The sequence below is a fragment of the Babylonia areolata genome, chromosome 30 (assembly GCF_041734735.1).
Source record: "Babylonia areolata isolate BAREFJ2019XMU chromosome 30, ASM4173473v1, whole genome shotgun sequence".
NCBI classification, from domain to species: domain Eukaryota; kingdom Metazoa; phylum Mollusca; class Gastropoda; order Neogastropoda; family Buccinidae; genus Babylonia; species Babylonia areolata.
In genome coordinates, this window is record NC_134905.1 from 17,410,566 (window position 1) to 17,430,854 (window position 20,289).

At 45.5% G+C, this 20,289-nt stretch overlaps 1 protein-coding gene across 10 annotated transcripts in view; it reads left to right on the forward strand.

The window, feature by feature from the left end:
• LOC143275607 (monocarboxylate transporter 9-like) overlaps nt 1–17,349 on the forward strand; it is a 42,886-nt gene extending 25,537 nt beyond the window's left edge. For 9 of the 10 annotated variants that reach the window (XM_076579839.1, XM_076579847.1, XM_076579842.1 and 6 more), the window contains 5 exons: nt 1,902–2,184; nt 9,248–9,947; nt 11,736–11,895; nt 15,219–15,269; nt 15,783–17,349. In XM_076579839.1, the coding sequence (XP_076435954.1) occupies nt 1,902–2,184; nt 9,248–9,947; nt 11,736–11,895; nt 15,219–15,269; nt 15,783–15,889 (1,301 nt within the window). In that variant the 3' untranslated portion in view covers nt 15,890–17,349. Of the gene's footprint in view, nt 1–1,901; nt 2,185–9,247; nt 9,948–11,735; nt 11,901–15,218; nt 15,270–15,782 lie in introns of all 10 variants that reach the window. The other variant, XM_076579843.1, reaches the window with a different exon arrangement.
• Nucleotides 17,350–20,289: the final 2,940 nt, after the last annotated feature.

The window sequence follows — 20,289 nt, forward strand, 5'->3', positions numbered from 1 at the left end:
AAAAAACGGTCATACACGTAAAAGCCCACTCGTGTACCTACGAGTGAACGTAGGAGTTGCAGCCCACGAACGAAGAAGAAGAAGAAGAAGAAGAAAGCTTGTTCAGAATTGGCAGGTGATAACTCACAGTTATGTAAACTATAAACAGGTAAAATAACGTTGTTGCGATGGTGTTGGTTTTTTTTTTGGTTTTTTTTAATTACTTGTTTTGTTTCGTTTATTTATTTATTTTGAAGTGTTTGTCATCTATGTTTTAACTCACTCAGTACGGCCAGTCCTCTCTTCTCCTCTACACAGACCCCTCGGATGTCCAGTGCGTGTCTGAATGACCCAACCTTTAGCTTCCGTCGTCAGAATTGTGGTATTCTTTGTCAACATTCACCTCTTCAGTATAAGAGCCTTCCGCTTGCAATATTTTGATGATGGTACTTGGGGTGAAACGCTGTTAACGTCGTCTCTTTCGCCGTTCGTATGGAGAGAGTTAATGCCTAGGTACTCTACAGACAGTGTTAAGGATTTGATAATTTTCATGGGCTGAATTTGACAGTAAAAAGAAAAATACAGAATACATAATACGGTCCTAGATCTTGCGATGTATTCAAGAAGACACTTAAGAACGGACACACACACACACACACACACAATCACACAATCACACACACACACACACACACACACACACACACACACACACACACACACACACACACACACACACACACACACACATAAACTAAAATAAAACAACAGATTTGCTGTGAATGTAAATCTTGAGCTTGAGCATGATACGTAATAGAATTATCATAAATGATATTCGCAAACACACACACACACACACACACACACACACACACACACACACACACACACACACACACACACAACCCCTGCACGATCACACACACTATCATTCACATACACACACATACACGTCTGCTCTCTCTCTCTCTCTCTCTCTCTCTCACGCTCTCTCAGAGTCGCATGTGCATTGATATATTGTTCTCACTATTTGATTCAGTATTTAATATTTTTTATACATGGACGACTCCTTTGTTATCGGCCGGAGACCAAACGAATAAACCTTTGTCTTGTCTTGTCTGTGAGCTCTCTCTCAGTCTCTGTCTGTCTGTCTGTTTGTCCCTGTCTCTCTCTGTCTCTGTCTCTGTCTCTCTCTCTCTGTCTCTCTCAGAGTTGCATGTGCATTGATGTATTGTTCTTACCATTTGAATCATTATCTGATATTATTATTTTCGTATGTGGCCCACTCTATTGTAACTGGCCAGAGACCTAACAAATAAACCATTGTCTGATCTTGTCTTGTCTTCTCTCTGTCTCTCTCTCTGTCTCTCTCTCTCTCTCCCTCTCTCTTTCCTTTCTTTCTCTCTCTCCCTTTCACTATTTGATTCATTATTTATTATTTTTACACGTGGCCCACTCCTTTGTTATTGGCCGGAGACCTTACAAATAAACCACCGTCTTGTCTTGTCTCTGTCTCTCTGTCTATGTCTCTCTCTCTCTCTCTCCCTCTTTCTCTCTCTCTCCGCCCTCTCTCTCTCTTTCGTTCTCTTTCTCTCTCTCCCTTTCTCTCTCTCCCTCTCTTCCTCCCCTCTTTTTCTCTCTTTCTCCCCCCCTCTCTCTTTCAGTTTTTTTTTTTGTGTTCTCATCCTCCTTGTTCTCTTCCTTCTCCTTCTTCTCCTACTCTCTCCCCCCCTCCCACCCCCTTCTCCTCCTCCTCCTCCACCTCCTCCTACTATGTATAAGTATCCATATCATTCTATCAGTCAGTCAATGAGGAGGAATTTTGTTTAATGTCCCGTCACACATATCGGTGATTGAAGAGTCAGTCAATGAATCAGTCAATCCCTTGCATATCCGCCCCCCCACCCCACTGGGAAACCAAGGTCTGGGACTGGGGCTCATCTACTGTGCGGCCGTGGTGAAGGTCAACCTGTCCTTTCGCCGGTACCGTTCCTTAGCCACCGGAAGCGTGATGGCTTCCGGCGGGGTGGGCATCATGCTGATGCCGGTCCTCTGCCGCGCCCTCCTGGCCGCCCACTCGTGCTGGCACACCCTGGTGATGCTGGGGGGGCTGTCCGCCCAGCTGCTGGTGGCGGGAGCCCTGCTTTTCCCCCCGGACCAGGCAGCTACAGGACCCTTCGTCAGCCGTCGTTCTGAGCCGTGTGGGTACGTACGTTCCGAGTGGTGGTGGTGGTGGTGGTGGTAGTGGTAACTCTCTCCATTTACAAGGCACACAACTTCAAGCCAGCGCTGCCCACGCTACCGATTCAGCAAGCACACAGGGAAACAAAAGGTATATTGGAACAAACCCAGACACTTCCTTAATTAAAAAAAAGGAAGCGCCAGGCCTGTCCTTATACCGATCATCTGACATGTGCACACAGCAGCAAAGACAGAAGAAATATGCAAACACACAAATTAGCTTTTTATTCGAGACTGGCATAGCCTCTTTAATCCTGAACAAGCCACACAGAACACATGGACAATACAGAACAAACACGTGGTTGCCTCGGTGGTTTATCAACTGGAAACTAACAAACAATGAGGCCAGGAGATGAAATGTTTGTTCTGTATTGTCCATGTGTTCTGTTTGGCTTGTTCAGGATTAAAGAGGCTATGCCAGTCTTGAATAAAAGCAAATTTGTGTTTGCACATTTCTTCTGTCTTTATTTTTATTATCACTACCTTTTTTCATATTATAATTATTATTGATTTATTTATCTATTTTTGTATTTATTTACTTATTTATGTACGCTTATCTATTATTTATTCACCCTTTTTTTTCAAGGCCTGACTAAGCGCGTTAGGCTACGCCGCTGGTCAGGCATCTGCTTGGCAGATGTGGTGTAGCGTATATGGAATTGTCCGAACGCAGTGACGCCTCCTTGAGCTACTGAAACTGAAACTGAAACTTCTGTCTTTGCTGCTGTATGCACATGTCAAATGATCGGTATAAGGACAGGCCCGGCGCTTCCTTTTTTTTTGAGGAAGTGTCTGGATTTGTTCCAATGTACCTTTTATTTACCTGTGTGCTAGCTGAATCGGTAGCGTGGGCAGCACTGACTTGAAGTTGTGTACCTTGTGAATGGAGAGAGTTACCACTCTTTACTATTTGTTAATCATTTCATCTCTTTGCCTCATTGTTTGTTAGTTTTCGGTGGTGGTGGTGGTGGTGTCGGTGATGACAAAACGAAAGTGAAAATAGTGTGTTGTGATTGTGTTGGTGTTAGTGTAGTCGTCGTCATCGTCGTCGTCGGCTTCCTTCCGTCTTGACGGACCATGGCTGCACCGGAAATAAATGTAGTCACTGCCGGGCGTTGCACTTCCTGTTGTGGCTGTGCGACGGGCGCAATAGCCGAGTGGTTAAAGCGTTGGACTGTCAATCTGACGGTCCCGGGTTCGAATCACGGTGACGGCGCCTGGTGGGTAAAGGGTGGAGATTTTTACGATCTCCCAGGTCAACATATGTGCAGACCTGCTTAGTGCCTGAACCCCCTTCGTGTGTATATGCAAGCAGAAGATCAAATACGCACGTTAAAGATCCTGTAATCCACGTCAGCGTTCGGTGGCTTATGGAAACAAGAACATACCCAGCATGCACACCCCCGAAAACGGAGTATGGCTGCCTACATGGCGGGGTAAAAACGGTCATACACGTAAAAGCCCACTCGTGTATATACGAGTGAACGCAGAAGAAGAAGAAGAGTTGTGGCTGTGTGGACCAATGCTGGAGCGGTAATCTCTAGTTTGGGCGTGGTGTAGTGTTAATGTGCCGTGTTGTTGTGTTTATGTTGTGTCTTCTTCTTCTACTTCTTTCCGTTAGACGACCAACATCGACTTGCCGATGACTCTGTCGTGGGTATTTTCGTGTCTCCGTAACACACCGAACGCTGACATGGGTTACAGGATCTTTAACGTGCGTATTAATTTTTGATCTGCGTGCGTATACACACGAAAGGGGGTTCAGGCACTAGCAGGTCTGTACATAATTATATTGACCTGGGAGATCGGAAAAATCGCCACCTTTTACCCACCAGGCGCCGTTACCGTGATTCGAACCCGGGACCCTCAGATTGAAAGTCCAACGCCTAAACCACTTGGCTATTGCGCCCGTTGTGTGGTGTGGTGTGTTTATGTGCCCGTGGTGAGGTTGCTTTTAGTTGTTATTGTTGTGGAGTGTTCGTGTGCCGTGTCGCGTTTGTGTTGTTAACAGGTGGTGTGGTGTTAATGTGTCGTGTTGTTGGTGTGGTGTGGTGTTAATGTGTCGTGTTGTTGTGTTTGTGTTGTTGTTGGTGTGTTGTTAATGTGTCGTGTTGTTGGTGTGGTGTGGTGTTAATGTGTCGTGTTGTTGCGTTTGTGTTGTTAACAAGTGGTGTGGTGTTAATGTGTCGTGTTGTTGTGTTTGTGTTGTTGTTGGTGTGTTGTTAATGTGTCGTGTTGTTGGTGTGGTGTGGTGTTAATGTGTCGTGTTGTTGTGTTTATATTGTTGGTGGTGTGGTGTTAATGTTGTTGTTGTTGTGTTTATGTTGTTGGTGTGGTGTGGTGTTAATGTGTCGTGCTGTTGTGTTGTTAACAGGTGGTGTGTTGTTAATGTGTCGTGTTGCTGTGTTGCTAACAGGTGGTGTGGTGTTAATGTGTCGTGTTGTTGTGTTTATGTTGTTGGTGGTGTGGTGTGGTGTTAATGTGTCGTGTTGTTGTGTTGTTAACAGGTGGTGTGTTGTTAATGTGTCGTGTTGCTGTGTTGTTAACAGGTGGTGTGTTGTTAATGTGTCGTGTTGCTGTGTTGCTAACAGGTGGTGTGGTGTTAATGTGTCGTGTTGTTGTGTTTGTGTTGTTGGTGGTGTGGTGTGGTGTTAATGTGTCGTGTTGTTGTGTTTGTGTTGTTGTTGGTGTGGTGTTAATGTGTCGTGTTGTTGGTGTGGTGTGGTGTTAATGTGTCGTGTTGTTGTGTTTGTGTTGTTGTTGGTGTGTTGTTAATGTGTCGTGTTGTTGGTGTGGTGTGGTGTTAATGTGTCGTGTTGTTGCGTTTGTGTTGTTAACAAGTGGTGTGGTGTTAATGTGTCGTGTTGTTGTGTTTGTGTTGTTGTTGGTGTGTTGTTAATGTGTCGTGTTGTTGGTGTGGTGTGGTGTTAATGTGTCGTGTTGTTGCGTTTGTGTTGTTAACAAGTGGTGTGGTGTTCATGTGTCGTGTTGTTGGTGTGGTGTGGTGTTAATGTGTCGTGTTGTTGGTGTGGTGTGGTGTTAATGTGTCGTGTTGTTGTGTTTATATTGTTGGTGGTGTGGTGTTAATGTTGTTGTTGTTGTGTTTATGTTGTTGGTGTGGTGTGGTGTTAATGTGTCGTGCTGTTGTGTTGTTAACAGGTGGTGTGTTGTTAATGTGTCGTGTTGCTGTGTTGTTAACAGGTGGTGTGTTGTTAATGTGTCGTGTTGCTGTGTTGCTAACAGGTGGTGTGGTGTTAATGTGTCGTGTTGTTGTGTTTGTGTTGTTGTTGGTGTGGTGTTAATGTGTCGTGTTGTTGGTGTGGTGTGGTGTTAATGTGTCGTGTTGTTGTTTTTGTGTTCTTAACAGGTGGTGTGTTGTTAATGTGTCGTGTTGTTGTGTTTGTGTTGTTGGTGTGGTGTGGTGTTAATGTGTCGTGTTGTTGTGTTTGTGTTGTTAACAGGTGGTGTGGTGTTAATGTGTCGTGTTGTTGCGTTTGTGTTGTTAACAAGTGGTGTGGTGTTAATGTGTCGTGTTGTTGTGTTTGTGTTGTTGTTGGTGTGTTGTTAATGTGTCGTGTTGTTGGTGTGGTGTGGTGTTAATGTGTCGTGTTGTTGTGTTTGTGTTGTTAACAGGTGGTGTGTTGTTAATGTGTCGTGTTGTTGTGTTTATGTTGTTGTTGGTGTGGTGTGGTGTTAATGTGTCGTGTTGTTGTGTTTGTGTTGTTGTTGGTGTGTTGTTAATGTGTCGTGTTGTTGGTGTGGTGTGGTGTTAATGTGTCGTGTTGTTGTGTTTGTGTTGTTAACAGGTGGTGTGTTGTTAATGTGTCGTGTTGTTGTGTTTATGTTGTTGTTGGTGTGGTGTGGTGTTAATGTGTTGTGTTGTTGTGTTTGTGTTGTTAACAGGTGGTGTGGTGTTAATGTGTCGTGTTGTTGTGTTTGTGTTGTTAACAGGTGGTGTGTTGTTAATGTGTCGTGTTGTTGGTGTGGTGTGGTGTTAATGTGTCGTGTTGTTGTGTTTGTGTTGTTGTTGGTGTGTTGTTAATGTGTCGTGTTGTTGGTGTGGTGTGGTGTTAATGTGTCGTGTTGTTGTGTTTGTGTTCTTAACAGGTGCTGTTGTGTTAATGTGTTGCGTTGGTGTTGTTAACAGGTGGTGTGGTGTTAATGTGTCGTGTTGCTGTGTTGTTAACAGGTGGTGTGTTGTTAATGTGTCGTGTTGCTGTGTTGTTAACAGGTGGTGTGTTGTTAATGTGTCGTGTTGTTGTGTTGCTAACAGGTGGTGTGTTGTTAATGTGTCGTGTTGCTGTGTTGTTAACAGGTGGTGTGTTGTTAATGTGTCGTGTTGCTAACAGGTGGTGTGGTGTTAATGTGTCGTGTTGTTGTGTTTGTGTTCTTAACAGGTGGTGTGTTGTTAATGTGTCGTGTTGTTGTGTTTGTGTTGTTAACAGGTGGTGTGTTGTTAATGTGTCGTGTTGTTGTGTTTATGTTGTTGTTGGTGTGGTGTGGTGTTAATGTGTGGTGTTAATGTGTTGTGTTGTTGTGTTTGTGTTCTTAACAGGTGCTGTGTTGTTAATGTGTCGTGTTGCTGTGTTTGTGTTGTTAACAAGTGGTGTGGTGTTAATGTGTTGTGTTGTTGTGTTTGTGTTGTTAACAAGTGGTGTGTTGTTAATGTGTCGTGTTGTTGCGTTTGTGTTGTTAACAAGTGCTGTGGTGTTAATGTGTCGTGTTGTTGGTGTGGTGTGGTGTTAATGTGTCGTGTTGTTGTGTTTGTGTTGTTGTTGGTGTGTTGTTAATGTGTCATGTTGTTGGTGTGGTGTGGTGTTAATGTGTCGTGTTGTTGTGTTTGTGTTGTTAACAGGTGGTGTGGTGTTAATGTGTTGTGTTGTTGTGTTTGTGTTCTTAACAGGTGGTGTGGTGTTAATGTGTCGTGTTGTTGTGTTTGTGTTGTTAACAGGTGGTGTGTTGTTAATGTGTCGTGTTGTTGTGTTTGTGTTGTTAACAGGTGGTGTGGTGTTAATGTGTTGTGTTGTTGTGTTTGTGTTCTTAACAGGTGGTGTGGTGTTAATGTGTTGTGTTTGTGTTCTTAACAGGTGGTGTGGTGTTAATGTGTTGTGTTGTTGTGTTTGTGTTGTTAACAGGTGGTGTGTTGTTAATGTGTCGTGTTGTTGGGTTTGTGTTGTTAACAGGTGGTGTGGTGTTAATGTGTCGTGTTGTTGTGTTTGTGTTCTTAACAGGTGGTGTGTTGTTAATGTGTCGTGTTGTTGTGTTTATGTTGTTGTTGGTGTGGTGTTAATGTGTTGTGTTGTTGTGTTTGTGTTCTTAACAGGTGGTGTGGTGTGGTGTTAATATGTCGTGTTGTTGTGTTTGTGTTGTTAACAGGTGGTGTGGTGTTAATGTGTCGTGTTGTTGTGTTTGTGTTGTTAACAGGTGGTGTGGTGTTAATGTGTCGTGTTGTTGCGTTTGTGTTGTTAACAGGTGCTGTGGTGTTAATGTGTCGTGTTGTTGTGTTTATGTTGTTGTTGGTGTGGTGTGGTGTTAATGAGTTGTGTTGTTGTGTTTGTGCTGTTAACAGGTGGTGTGGTGTTAATGTGTCGTGTTGTTGTGTTGTTAACAGGTGGTGTGGTGATAATGTGTCGTGTTGTTGTGTTTGTGTTGTTAACAGGTGGTGTGTTGTTAATGTGTCGTGTTGTTGTTGGTGTGGTGTGGTGTTAATGTGTTGTGTTGTGTTTGTGCTGTTAACAGGTGGTGTGGTGTTAATGTGTCGTGTTGTTGTGTTGTTAACAGGTGGTGTGGTGTTAATGTGTCGTGTTGTTGTGTTTGTGCTGTTAACAGGTGGTGTGGTGTTAATGTGTCGTGTTGTTGTGTTGTTAACAGGTGGTGTGGTGTTAATGTGTTGTATTGTTGTGTTATGTTCTTAACAGGTGGTGTGGTGTTAATGTGTTGTGTTGTTGTGTTTATGTTGTTGTTGGTGTGGTGTTAATGTGTCGTGTTGTTGTGTTTGTGTTGTTAACAGGTGGTGTGGTGTTAATGTGTCGTGTTGTTGCGTTTGTGTTGTTAACAAGTGTTGTGGTGTTAATGTGTCGTGTTGTTGGTGTGGTGTGGTGTTAATGTGTCGTGTTGTTGTGTTTGTGTTGTTGTTGGTGTGTTGTTAATGTGTCGTGTTGTTGGTGTGGTGTTAATGTGTCGTGTTGTTGTGTTTGTGTTGTTAACAGGTGGTGTGGTGTTAATGTGTCGTGTTGTTGCGTTTGTGTTGTTAACAAGTGGTGTGGTGTTAATGTGTCGTGTTGTTGGTGTGGTGTGGTGTTAATGTGTCGTGTTGTTGTGTTTGTGTTCTTAACAGGTGCTGTTGTGTTAATGTGTTGCGTTGTTGCGTTTGTGTTCTTAACAGGTGGTGTGTTGTTAATGTGTTGTGTTGTTGTGTTTATGTTGTTAACAGGTGGTGTGGTGTTAATGTGTCGTGTTGCTGTGTTTGTGTTGTTAACAGGTGGTGTGGTGTTAATGTGTCGTGTTGCTGTGTTGTTAACAGGTGGTGTGGTGTTAATGTGTTGTGTTGTTGTGTTGTTAACAGGTGGTGTGGTGTTAATGTGTCGTGTTGTTGTGTTTGTGTTGTTAACAGGTGGTGTGTTGTTAATGTGTCGTGTTGTTGTGTTCTTAACAGGTGGTGTGGTGTTAATGTGTCGTGTTGTTGTGTTTGTGTTGTTAACAGGTGGTGTGGTGTTAATGTGTCGTGTTGCTGTGTTGTTAACAGGTGGTGTGGTGTTAACGTGTTGTGTTGTTGGTGTGGTGCTGTGCTCTGCTGAAGTTGCTAGGCTGGGTTTTGGGTTTGGTTTGTGTTGTGTTGTCTTGTATGCAGTGTGTTGAACTGTTAAAGCATTGTACTGATTTGCATTACAAGTGAAATGTATGCTGTGTGGCAAGTAGCATAGTGTTGTGTAGAGTTTTCTCAACAGCTGAAGAGAAAACCCCCATCCAATACACTCACACACACCCCCCCCCCCCCCACCCCCCCTGCACCCCCCACCCTTTCCAGAGAGGAAGGAGAGGAGGAAAGGCAAACCGACGAGGGGAACAGCACCAGGGAGCTCCCACACAGCCCCCTTCACCACCACCCGACACCCACACACCCTCACAGTCCAGCAACCACCGACGACAGAGAAATACCCCAGGATGACCCTCTGGGCTGGGAACGACGCCACCAAGACGACTCCTGCAAGCGTCCAGACCTCCTCACGTGTGAGGACACCACCACCACCACCACCAGCAGAAGACACCTCACGGAGGAGGACACTGCTGCAGCCCCCATGTTGCGGAAGCCGGGCTGTCCCGAAGCGAGGGACCAGAACCCAGCCTCTGCTGCTGCTGCTGCTGCTGCTGCTCCTAGGACTCCTGCGACGGCTACCGCGGTACAGACGTTCTGGGGCGGTGTGGGGAGCGTGCTGACCAACCGCTCCCTTCTTCTGCTGTGCCTGCAGCTGCTGCTGTCCAGCGCAGCCGTCAGCATCGTGCTGGTCCACTTCCTGGCCTTCTGCCTCCAGCAGGGCTCGCGCTTCGAGGACGTGTCGCCGGCCTTCTCGGCCAACGGCCTGGGGCTGACGGTGGGCCGCTTCCTGCTGGGCGCTCTGGCCCAGGACCGCCGCCTGGACCCGCTGGCCATCTACGTGGGCATGGCCCTGGTGACGTCACTCACCATGCTGTTGACGCCCGTGGTGGCCGTGTCGCCGCCTTTACAGGTGGGTGTGGGTGTGTGGAGGGGGGTGGGGTGGGGGGGGGGGGAGGTGGGAGCTTGGGGGAGGGAGGGAGGGAGTGCCTGAACCCTGTTCGTGTGTATACCGCAAGCAGAAGATCAAAATTAATACGCACGTTAAAGATCCTGTAATCCATGTCAGCGTTCGGTGGGTTATGGAAACAAGAATATACCCAGCATGCACACCTCCGAAAGCGGAGTATGCCTGTCTACATGGCTGGGTAAAAAAAACAAAAAACGGCCAGTCACGTAAAAGCCCACTCGCGCACATACGAGTAAACGTGGGAGTTGCAGCCCGCGAACATAGAAGAAGAAGAAGATGATGATAAATTAAATGCGTTTGCGTACAAATGGCGAGCGGCGAGGATGAGGAGGACATTCGCAACGAAACGAAAGTGAGGCGGGAAGTATAGAGTTAACTCACTCAGTACGGCCAGTCCTCTCTTCTCCTCTACACAGACCCCTCGGATGTCCAGTGGGTGTCTGAATGACCCAACCTTTAGCTTCCGTCGTCAGAACTGTGGTATTCTTTGTCAACATTCACCTCTTCAGTGTAAGAGCCTTCCGCTTGCAATATTTTGGTGATGGTAACTGGGGTGAAACGCTGTTAACGTCGTCTCTTTCGCCGTTCGTATGGAGAGAGTTAATCCTTACCTCGCAGCAAAGTTCGTTTATTTATTTATAGCCTGTTCATCTGAGATGATGATATTAGACTGAAAATAAATGATATTATTATTATTATGTTCATCTAAGATGATAATATTAGACTGAAAATAAATATTATTATCATTATCATTTGGATTATTATCATTTCTATCATAATGATGAGGGCAAGGGGGAGAGGACTAAGAAAGGAAGAGAGAGACAGACAGACAGAGAGAGAGAGAGAACAGAATGTTGAAAAGATAGAGTACAAAATCTAAAATGAAGAGGGTGAGTGTCAGTGACTGGAGAAAGAAAAAAACATAATATTGGAAGGGTGTGCGTGAGAGGCGGGACGGGGGAAGCGGGATTAGGACCAACAACAAAAAAAAATCAATAATAAAATATTTTATGCACTAATTCAACAGAATTTTGCCAGGAACAACCCTTTTGTTGCCGTGGGTTCTTTTACGTGTGCTAAGTGCATGCTAGCACATGGGACCTCGGTTTATCGTCTCATCCGAAAGACTAGCGTCCAGACCACCACTCAAGGTCTAGTACGTAGTGCAGGGGGAGAAAATATCGGTGGCTGAGCCGTGATTCGAACCAGCGGCGCTCAGATTCTCTCGCTTCCTAGGTGGACGCGTTACCTCTTGGCTATCACTCCACTTATTCACAACTTCACGATAGGCCGTTTTCCGGTTTAATAAAGGGCGCTGCCATAGCCGTTACTATAAATAGTCCGCATGCCAGTCGTGTTCCGGTTTACATTGACAACATGAACGGAGAGATGATGAAAATGCGGTAGGCATTGGTCACCACCATTCAGCACATGGTTCTTCCGGCACTAGAAAAGCCATGTTACGATCATAACCCCATCTTGAAATTAAAAGGTAATAAATTTGCTCAACATTATCTTCAAACTAAAGCCCATTTCACTAGGGAGTTTAAAAGACTGACTGGTGAATCCCTGTCAAAATGGACTTTTTTTTTCTTTTCTTTTTTTTTTTTTTTTTTTTGCAATGGAAGACCACTGCATGCGACACCGCTCAGCCATTTTGGAATCAGCCGTTTGAGGATAATGTTTGTTTGGGAGCTGTGAAGTTGTCAATATTCCACGGTGTTAAAACAGATCTGCGTGATGATGGGGCTGGGGGTGTACTGCGGGTCGTCCCACGTGCTCATCACGGAGATCACTATCCACTGCGCTGGCGTGGACACCCTCAGCTTGGCGTATGGCCTGGAGATGGTGGCCGCTGGTCTGGGCACGCTGGTGGCGCCCCCTCTTGCCGGTAGGGTTAGTGTCGTGTTTTTGTGTGTGGTGTGTTGTCTGTTGTGTTGTGGTGTGTGTGTGTGTGTGTGTGTGTGTGTGTGTGTGTGTGTGTGTGTGTGTGGTGTGTTGTCTGTTGTGTTGTGGTGTGTGTGTGTGTGTGTGGTGTGTTGTCTGTTGTGTTGTGGTGTGTGTGTGTGTGTGTGGTGTGTTGTCTGTTGTGTTGTGGTGTGTGTGTGTGTGTGTGTGTGTGTGTTGTGTTGTGGTGTGTGTGTGTGGTGTGTTGTCTGTTGTGTTGTGGTGTGTGTGTGTGTGTGTGTGTGTGTGGTGTGTTGTCTGTTGTGTTGTGGTGTGTGTGTGTGTGTTGTGTGTTGTCTGTTGTGTTGTGGTGTGTGTGTGTGTGTGTGTGTGTGTGTGTGGTGTGTTGTCTGTTGTGTTGTGGTGTGTGTGTGTGTGTGTGGTGTGTTGTCTGTTGTGTTGTGGTGTGTGTGTGTGTGTGTGGTGTGTTGTCTGTTGTGTTGTGGTGTGTGTGTGTGTGTGTGTGTGTGTGTTGTGTTGTGGTGTGTGTGTGTGGTGTGTTGTCTGTTGTGTTGTGGTGTGTGTGTGTGTGTGTGTGTGTGTGTGTGTTGTGTTGTGGTGTGTGTGTGTGTGGTGTGTTGTCTGTTGTGTTGTGGTGTGTGTGTGTGTGTGTGTGTGTGTATGTGTGTGTGTGGTGTGTTGTCTGTTGTGTTGTGGTGTGTGTGTGTGTGTGTGTGTGTGTGTGTGTGTGTGGTGTGTTGTCTGTTGTGTTGTGGTGTGTGTGTGTGTGTGTGTGGTGTGTTGTCTGTTGTGTTGTGGTGTGTGTGTGTGGTGTGTTGTCTGTTGTGTTGTGGTGTGTGTGTGTGTGTGTGTGTGTGTGTGTGTGTGGTGTGTTGTCTGTTGTGTTGTGGTGTGTGTGTGTGTGTGTGTGTGTGTGTGTGGTGTATGGCTCGATTTCTGGCAGAGAGAGAACACGGGCTCTCAAGGCAATGGGCAGAAGCAGCAGAAAAGAGTTCCAGCTGGATCTGGTCGAAGAAGGAATGAAAGTAAACTTCGTAAGGATTAAAATTTTTCCCTACTCAAACTAGGCGTACGATAGCTGAGTGTCCCGGGTTCGAATCACGGTGACGGCGCCTGGTGGGTAAAGGGTGGAGATTTTTACGATCTCCCAGGTCAACATATGTGGCAGACCTGCTAGTGCCTGAACCCCCTTCGTGTGTATATGCAAGCAGAAGATCAAATACGCACGTTAAAGATCCTGTAATCCATGTCAGCGTTCGGTGGGTTATGGAAACAAGAACATACCCAGCATGCACACCCCCGAAAACGGAGTATGGCGGGGTAAAAACGGTCATACACGTAAAAACCCACTCGTGCATATACGAGTGAACACAGAAGAAGAAGAAGAAGTACGATGGCTCAGTGGTTATTAAAACGTCTGCCAGAAAAAGGTGTGACTCAGTCCTGAAGTGGCGACCACCAGGGAGTTGTGGGTTGCAACCCGCTGAGGACCAGGCCAAAAAAAAAAAAAAAAAAAAAAAAAAAAGGCGGCAATATAAGGACATCCAGGAGTCATGACCTGGGTGCGGGCCAGCCCCCTTAGAGTGTGAGGAGTTAAGGGCCGAAACACTTGACTGAGGGGGTAGGGGAGGGGGTGCAGGGGGTGGGGTGGGGGGGGCTTCTTCTCTGAAGACCTTGTACTCCTTTCCAGCTCAGCTGTCCCTAGAGTTTCTTATCACTAGACAGATAGATAGATAGATAGATATGTATATAAGAGGAAGTGTCTGGGTTTGTTCCAATGTACCTTTTATTTACGGTGTGCAAGCTGAATCGGTAGCGAAAGCAGCACTGACTTGAAGTTGTGTACCTTGTGAATGAAGAGAGTTGCCACTCTTTACGATTTGTTAATTATATATATATATATATATATATATATATATATATATATATATATATATATATATATATATATTATAATATATATATATATATAGTTTCTATGTTTTATTTACAATAGTCACATAGGAAAATAAAGAGGACAGGGCTTGAAAGGCACAAGCAAACAAAGACCATTTGCACAATGTCAGTTGAAGGTTTATTGGAAAGCGCTTTGAGCTTATTTTAAGAGATGAGAAGCGTTCAACAAGTATAAATTATTATTCAGTTATGCATGTGAACAGTAGTGGTCATACATAATGCTGCGTCTTCCACTACAGTTTCGATATCTTACGCAACGTAAATGATTATCTGAAGATCAGACCTTGACATGAAGTGACAAATTTGAATACGTAGAAAGCAAAGCTGATGGCGACTATAATGCTTTGCTAATACAATGTGAGTACACTGGCAGTCAGTACATACTGTGTGAAGTTTATACTGAGTTCTAAGTGTAAAGCCAATTCGTTTACTTCTTCGTTCGTGGGCTGCAACCCCCACGTTCACTCGTATGCACACGAGTGGGCTTTTTACGTGTATGGCCGTTTTTACCCCGCCATGTAGGCAGCCATACTCCGCTTTCAGGGGTGTGCATGCTGGGTATGTTCTTGCTTCCATAAGCCACCGAACGCTGCCATGGATTACAGGATCTTTAACGTGCGTATTTGATCTTCTGCTTGCATATACACACGAAGGGGGTTCAGGCACTAGCAGGTCTGCACATGTGTTGAATATCAGATCAAAGTGCCAAGTTTAGAGAATAAAAATATATGAATATAACAGTAAATTCAGTTTACATATAATTTGGCCTCTTTTAAAAATTTTTTGGTGCCCATCCCAGAGGTGCAATATTGTTTTAAACAATAAGATGACTGGAAAGAACTGAATTTGTCCTATTTTTATGCCAAATTTGGTGTCAACTGACAAGGTATTTGCAGAGAAAATGGCAATGTTAGAGTTTACCACGGACACACACACACAGACACACACACACACACACACACACACACAACCGAACACCAGGTTAAAACATAGACTCACTTTGTTTACACAAGTGAGTCAAAAACTACCGGAGCTGTGGCCCGGTGTAACACACCCGACTAGGTAGCTACTAGTGTCCACTAGTTCGAGTCCCTACATACTGACCTGGATTTTGACCTCACACCCCCTCCACCGCACCAGACCTTGGGTGGTGGTCTGGATGCCAGTCTTTTAATTAATCCTCTTCGTGTTTCATGTCTGTTGATGTGTGTGTGTGTGTGTGTGTGTGTTGGGGGGGTGGGGGGTGGTGATGGGGGGGGGTGTATGCATGTGCGAGTGTGTGTGTGTGTGTGCGCGCGCGCACGCACTCGTGCATGTGTTTATTTTTCGTTTCCTCTGGAATGTGAACAGGATGGCTTGTGGTGGTGACAAACTCCTATGCTGACGCCATTTTCTTTGGAGGTGAGACATGTCTACACTTCATGCCTGTCTGTCTGTCTGTCTTTCTGTCTGTCTGTCCATCTATCTATCTATCTATCTATCTATCTATCTATATATATATATATATATATATATATATATATATATATATATACATATGACCTGTTTGTGCCTGAACCCCCTCGTGAGTATACGCAAGCAGAAGATCAAATACGCACGTTAAAGACCCTGTAATCCATGTCAGCGTTCAGGGAGGGGGAGGGGGGTTGGGGGGGGGGGGGGTATGGAAACAAGAACATACCTAGCAAGCACACCCCAGAAAACGGAGTATGGCTGCCTACATGGTGGGGGTAGAAACCCGGTATCGATGTTAAGGTCAATAGTACTACTACTACTGATGACGATGATGATTATCATACTACTACTACGACTACTGCCACTGCTACTAGTATTGCTACTACTACTACTACTACTACTGCTACTACTACTAATATTGATAATGATAATGCAGTGTATTTGCGGACGACTGTGCAGGAGTTATGTACCTGGTATCGGCGATCGTGGCCATGCTGCTGTCCCTGACCCGACCCACGTGGAGTCCTGGAGATACGTCATCCGTGGAGAATGACGTCATAGTATAGTTCCCCCCCCCACCCCCCTGATGACGATTCTCCATCCTTGGAGAAAGACGTCAGAGCCTTTTCCACCTGATGACGACATGATGGCCAGATACTACATCGTGGTGCATGACATCCTTGGAGAAAGACGTCATAGTCCATTTCCCCCTGATGACGACATCATGGCCAGATAATTCACTGCGGTGCGCGTCATCCTTGGATAAAAATGTCATCGTCAATCCGACAACTGACGACGACTTCATGGCCATATAATTCGTCGTGGTGTGCGTCATCCTTGGATAAAGACGTCATAGTCCTTCACCCTGATGATGACATCATGGCTACATAATTCATCGCGATGCGTGTCATCATCGGAGAAAGACGTCATCGTCCTTTTCCCCTGAATGACGACATCATGGCCAGATAATTCATTGCGGTGCGCGTCATCCTTGGATAAAGACGTCATAGTGCTGACCCCCTGATGACGACACCATGGCCACATAATTCATTGCGGTGCACGTCATCCTTGGAGAAAGACGTCATCCACTACCCGTTCCCCTGATGACGACATCATGGCCAAAGAAACCATCGCAAAGCACGTCATCCTTGGAGAAAGACGTCATCCACCATCCGACCCCCTGATGACGACGCTATGACCACATGACTCGACCGACTTCCTCCGTGCTATTTTGATGATAATTCTCAGCTGAAACTTTGTGCAGAGAGTGAGAGAGAGAGAGAGAGAGAGGAAGAGAGGGAGTGAGAGAGAGTGAGAGGAGAGAGAGAGAGGGGGGAGAGAGAAAGATAGGAGCAGGGAAAAGTAGGTGAAAGAGAGAGAGAGAGAGAGGCGAAGGAAGGAAACAGAGAGGTGAGACAGACAGAGAGTGACCGACACCTTTACAGAATCGAAGAAAGAGACACACATTAACACATACAGAGATTGCGTCCCACACGGAAAGCACGGATATCCTGTTGCATCATGATAATGCCAGTGTCCACACTGCAGCAGCAAGGTTTTTTTGACTATCTGGTAGGAAAATGGTGTTACGTAACCCCAATAATTATTCCCTCGATTTCTTCCCTTGTGATTGGTTCCTGTCCCCTTTGATTAACTCACTCAGTACGGCCAGTCCTCTCTTCTCCTCTACACAGACCCCTCGGATGTCCAGTGGGTGTCTGAATGAATGACCCAACCTTTAGCTTCCGTCGTCAGAATTGTGGTATCCTTTTTCAACATTCACCTCTTCAGTATAAGAGCCTTCCGCTTGCAATATTTTGATGGTGGTAATTGGGGTGAAGCGCTGTTAACGTCGTCTCTTTCGCCGTTCGTATGGAGAGAGTTAAGCGACATGAAAGAGCACGATAATTATAAGCTCTGGCTTGTTTTTGCTCAAGTTTTCCTTCTTCTTCATTGAACGCTGCATCATGTCTCGTTTCTGGATATCAAAATGTTTAACTCTCACCATACGAGCGGCGAAAGAGACGACGTTAACAGCGTTTCACCCCAATTACCATCATCAAAATATTGCAAGCGGAAGGCTCTTATACTGAAGACGTGAATGTTGACAAAGAATACCACAATTCTGACGACGGAAGCTGAAGGTTGGGTCGGTCATTCAGACACCCACTGGACATCCAGGGGTCTGTGTAGAGGAGAAGAGAGGACTGGCCGTACTGAGTGAGTTAAACCAAGCGTCAGGTGAGAAGCAGGTGGGTTCCAGAATGCTGAAGACCCTCGATCGAGTCGAGCGTTCAAATGAGCTTTGCTATGCTGGACATGTATTTACTATGAATGGAAGTTGTTGGAGCGAGGGGGTATAATATAATGCAGTCAAACTTTACGTTGTTCTGTGAAGTTAGTGCATGTCGCCCGTTTGTTGTTAGCAAACGTGTCAACAATTTCTCTTATAGAGATAATAGAGAATTGTTATCTTGTGTCCTTTATGTGCGCGTGAGTTTGTGCATGTCTATGTGTTTGCATATCTGTGTGTGTGTGAGTATGTGTGTGTGTGTATGTGTGTGTGGTGTGAGTGTGTGTGTGTATATGTGGTGTGGTGTTAATGTGCCGTGTTGCTTTTGTGTTGTTGTGTGACAGAGCTTGGCATACATGTCTGTGTACGCTCGTACAGTACGTGTACTAAACTGTTTAACTCGCGCTCACAGTTCGTCCTCCGTATCATGTTAAAGATAATATTTACTATAATAAAAAATTTAAAAAATACACAAGCACGCCAGCACGTTAAACTAAAGAACGAACGAACATGTATGAAGTTACCCGTCCTCTCCACAGCGAGAGAGAGAGAGTGTGTGACAGACGGAGAGAGAGAGAGAGTGTGTGTGTGTGTATACATGTGTGTGTGTGTATACATGTGTGTGTGTGTGTGTGTGTGTGTGTGTACATGTGTGTGTGTGTATATACATGTGTGTGTGTGTGTGCGTGTGTGTGCGATAGGAAATAATGGGTAACGAAGCAGCTGGTAGCCCTGCACACAGACCTTGACCTTGACAATCCATTCTGTTGTTGTTGATTTGTCATCTACCTGACCTTCCTCCCGTCTTCCCTTCACCCCTTCCCTCCCTCCCACCCTGTTCCATCCTCATCCACCCCCCCCCCCCCAACAAACTCCACATAAAATAATAAATAAATAATAATAATAACCCTTTGACCGCCAAGCTCGCATTTATGCACAGGCGTGGTAGAGGACCCATGTCACTGAAAGGTGACCATTCCTTGGTCTGTTATCCATGAACCTACTGCTCTTAATGTTCGGTGGTAGGATAGGCCATATTTTCTATACATCGCAGGGGGGGAATCCCCAGCTGTTCTTAGCCGCTGTCTTTTCTGTGTTTATACCACAAGGGAATTTTGTACTCTAAATTGACTGGCGGTGAAAGGGTTAATAATAATTAAAATAAATGGTTTTTAAAAATTGAAAGAACAGAAAAATGGGAAGCGACGTGAATCATACACACACACACACGCAGCAACACGCAAACACACACAGTTACACGCAAGCACACACACACACGAAAGTCAATGTGTTTAATGAAGACAGATGTGCAACTCAAGACAAGAGCGCACGCATGCATGCACGCACACACACACAGCAACATGCAAACACACACAGTTATACGCAAGCACACACACACACACGAACACACACCTAAGCCAATGGGTTTAATGAAGACATGTGCAACTCAAGACAAGAGCGCACGCATGCATGCATGCACGCACGGACACACACACACACACAGCAACATGCAAATACACAGAGTTATATGCAAGCACACACACACACACACACACGTAAGCCAGTGGGTTTAGTGCAGACAGATGTGCAACTCAAGACAGGACGTGCATGCGCACACGCACATACACACTCACACACACACGCAGCAACATGCAAACACACACAGTTACACGCAAGCACACACACACACGAACACACACCTAAGCCAATGGGTTTAATGAAGACAGATATGCAACTCAAGGCAAGAGCGCACGCATGCATGCACACACGCACACACATCAACATGCAAATACACAGAGTTATACGCAAGCACACACACACCCACACGTAAGCCAATGTGTTTAATGCAGACAGATGTGCAACTCAAGACAGGACGTGCATGCACACACGCACATACACACGCACACATGAACACACACGTAAGCCAACGGGTTTAATGAAGACAGATGTGCAACTCAAGACAGAGCGCACACACACACACAGCAACATGCAAATACACAGGGTTATATGCAAGCACACACACACCCACATGTAAGCCAATGGGTTTAATGAAGACAGATGTGCAACTCAAGACAGAGGACATGCATGCACACACGCACATACACACGCACACACACACACGCAGCAACATGCAAACATACACAGTTATACGCAAGCACACACACACACACACGAACACACACCTAAGCCAATGGGTTTAATGAAGACAGATGTGCAACTCAAGACAAGAGCGCACGCATACATGCACGCACACACACACAAACACACAGCAACATGCAAATACACAGGGTTATATGCAAGCACACCCACACCCACACGTAAGCCAATGGGTTTAATGCAGACAGATGTGCAACTCAAGACAGAGGACATGCATGCACACACGCACACACACACACGCAGCAACATGCAAACACACACAGTTACACGCAAGCACACACACACACGAACACACACGTAAGCCAATAGGTTTAATGAAGACAGATGTGCAACTCAAGACGAGCGCACACACAACACACACACACACACACGCACACAGCAACATGCAAACACACACAGTTACACACACACACAATACACACACGCGCACACACACACAACACACACAGTCTTCTCACACAGTGACCTGAAATTCACACAGAGAAATCTAAAAAAAAAAAAAAAAAAAAAAAAAAA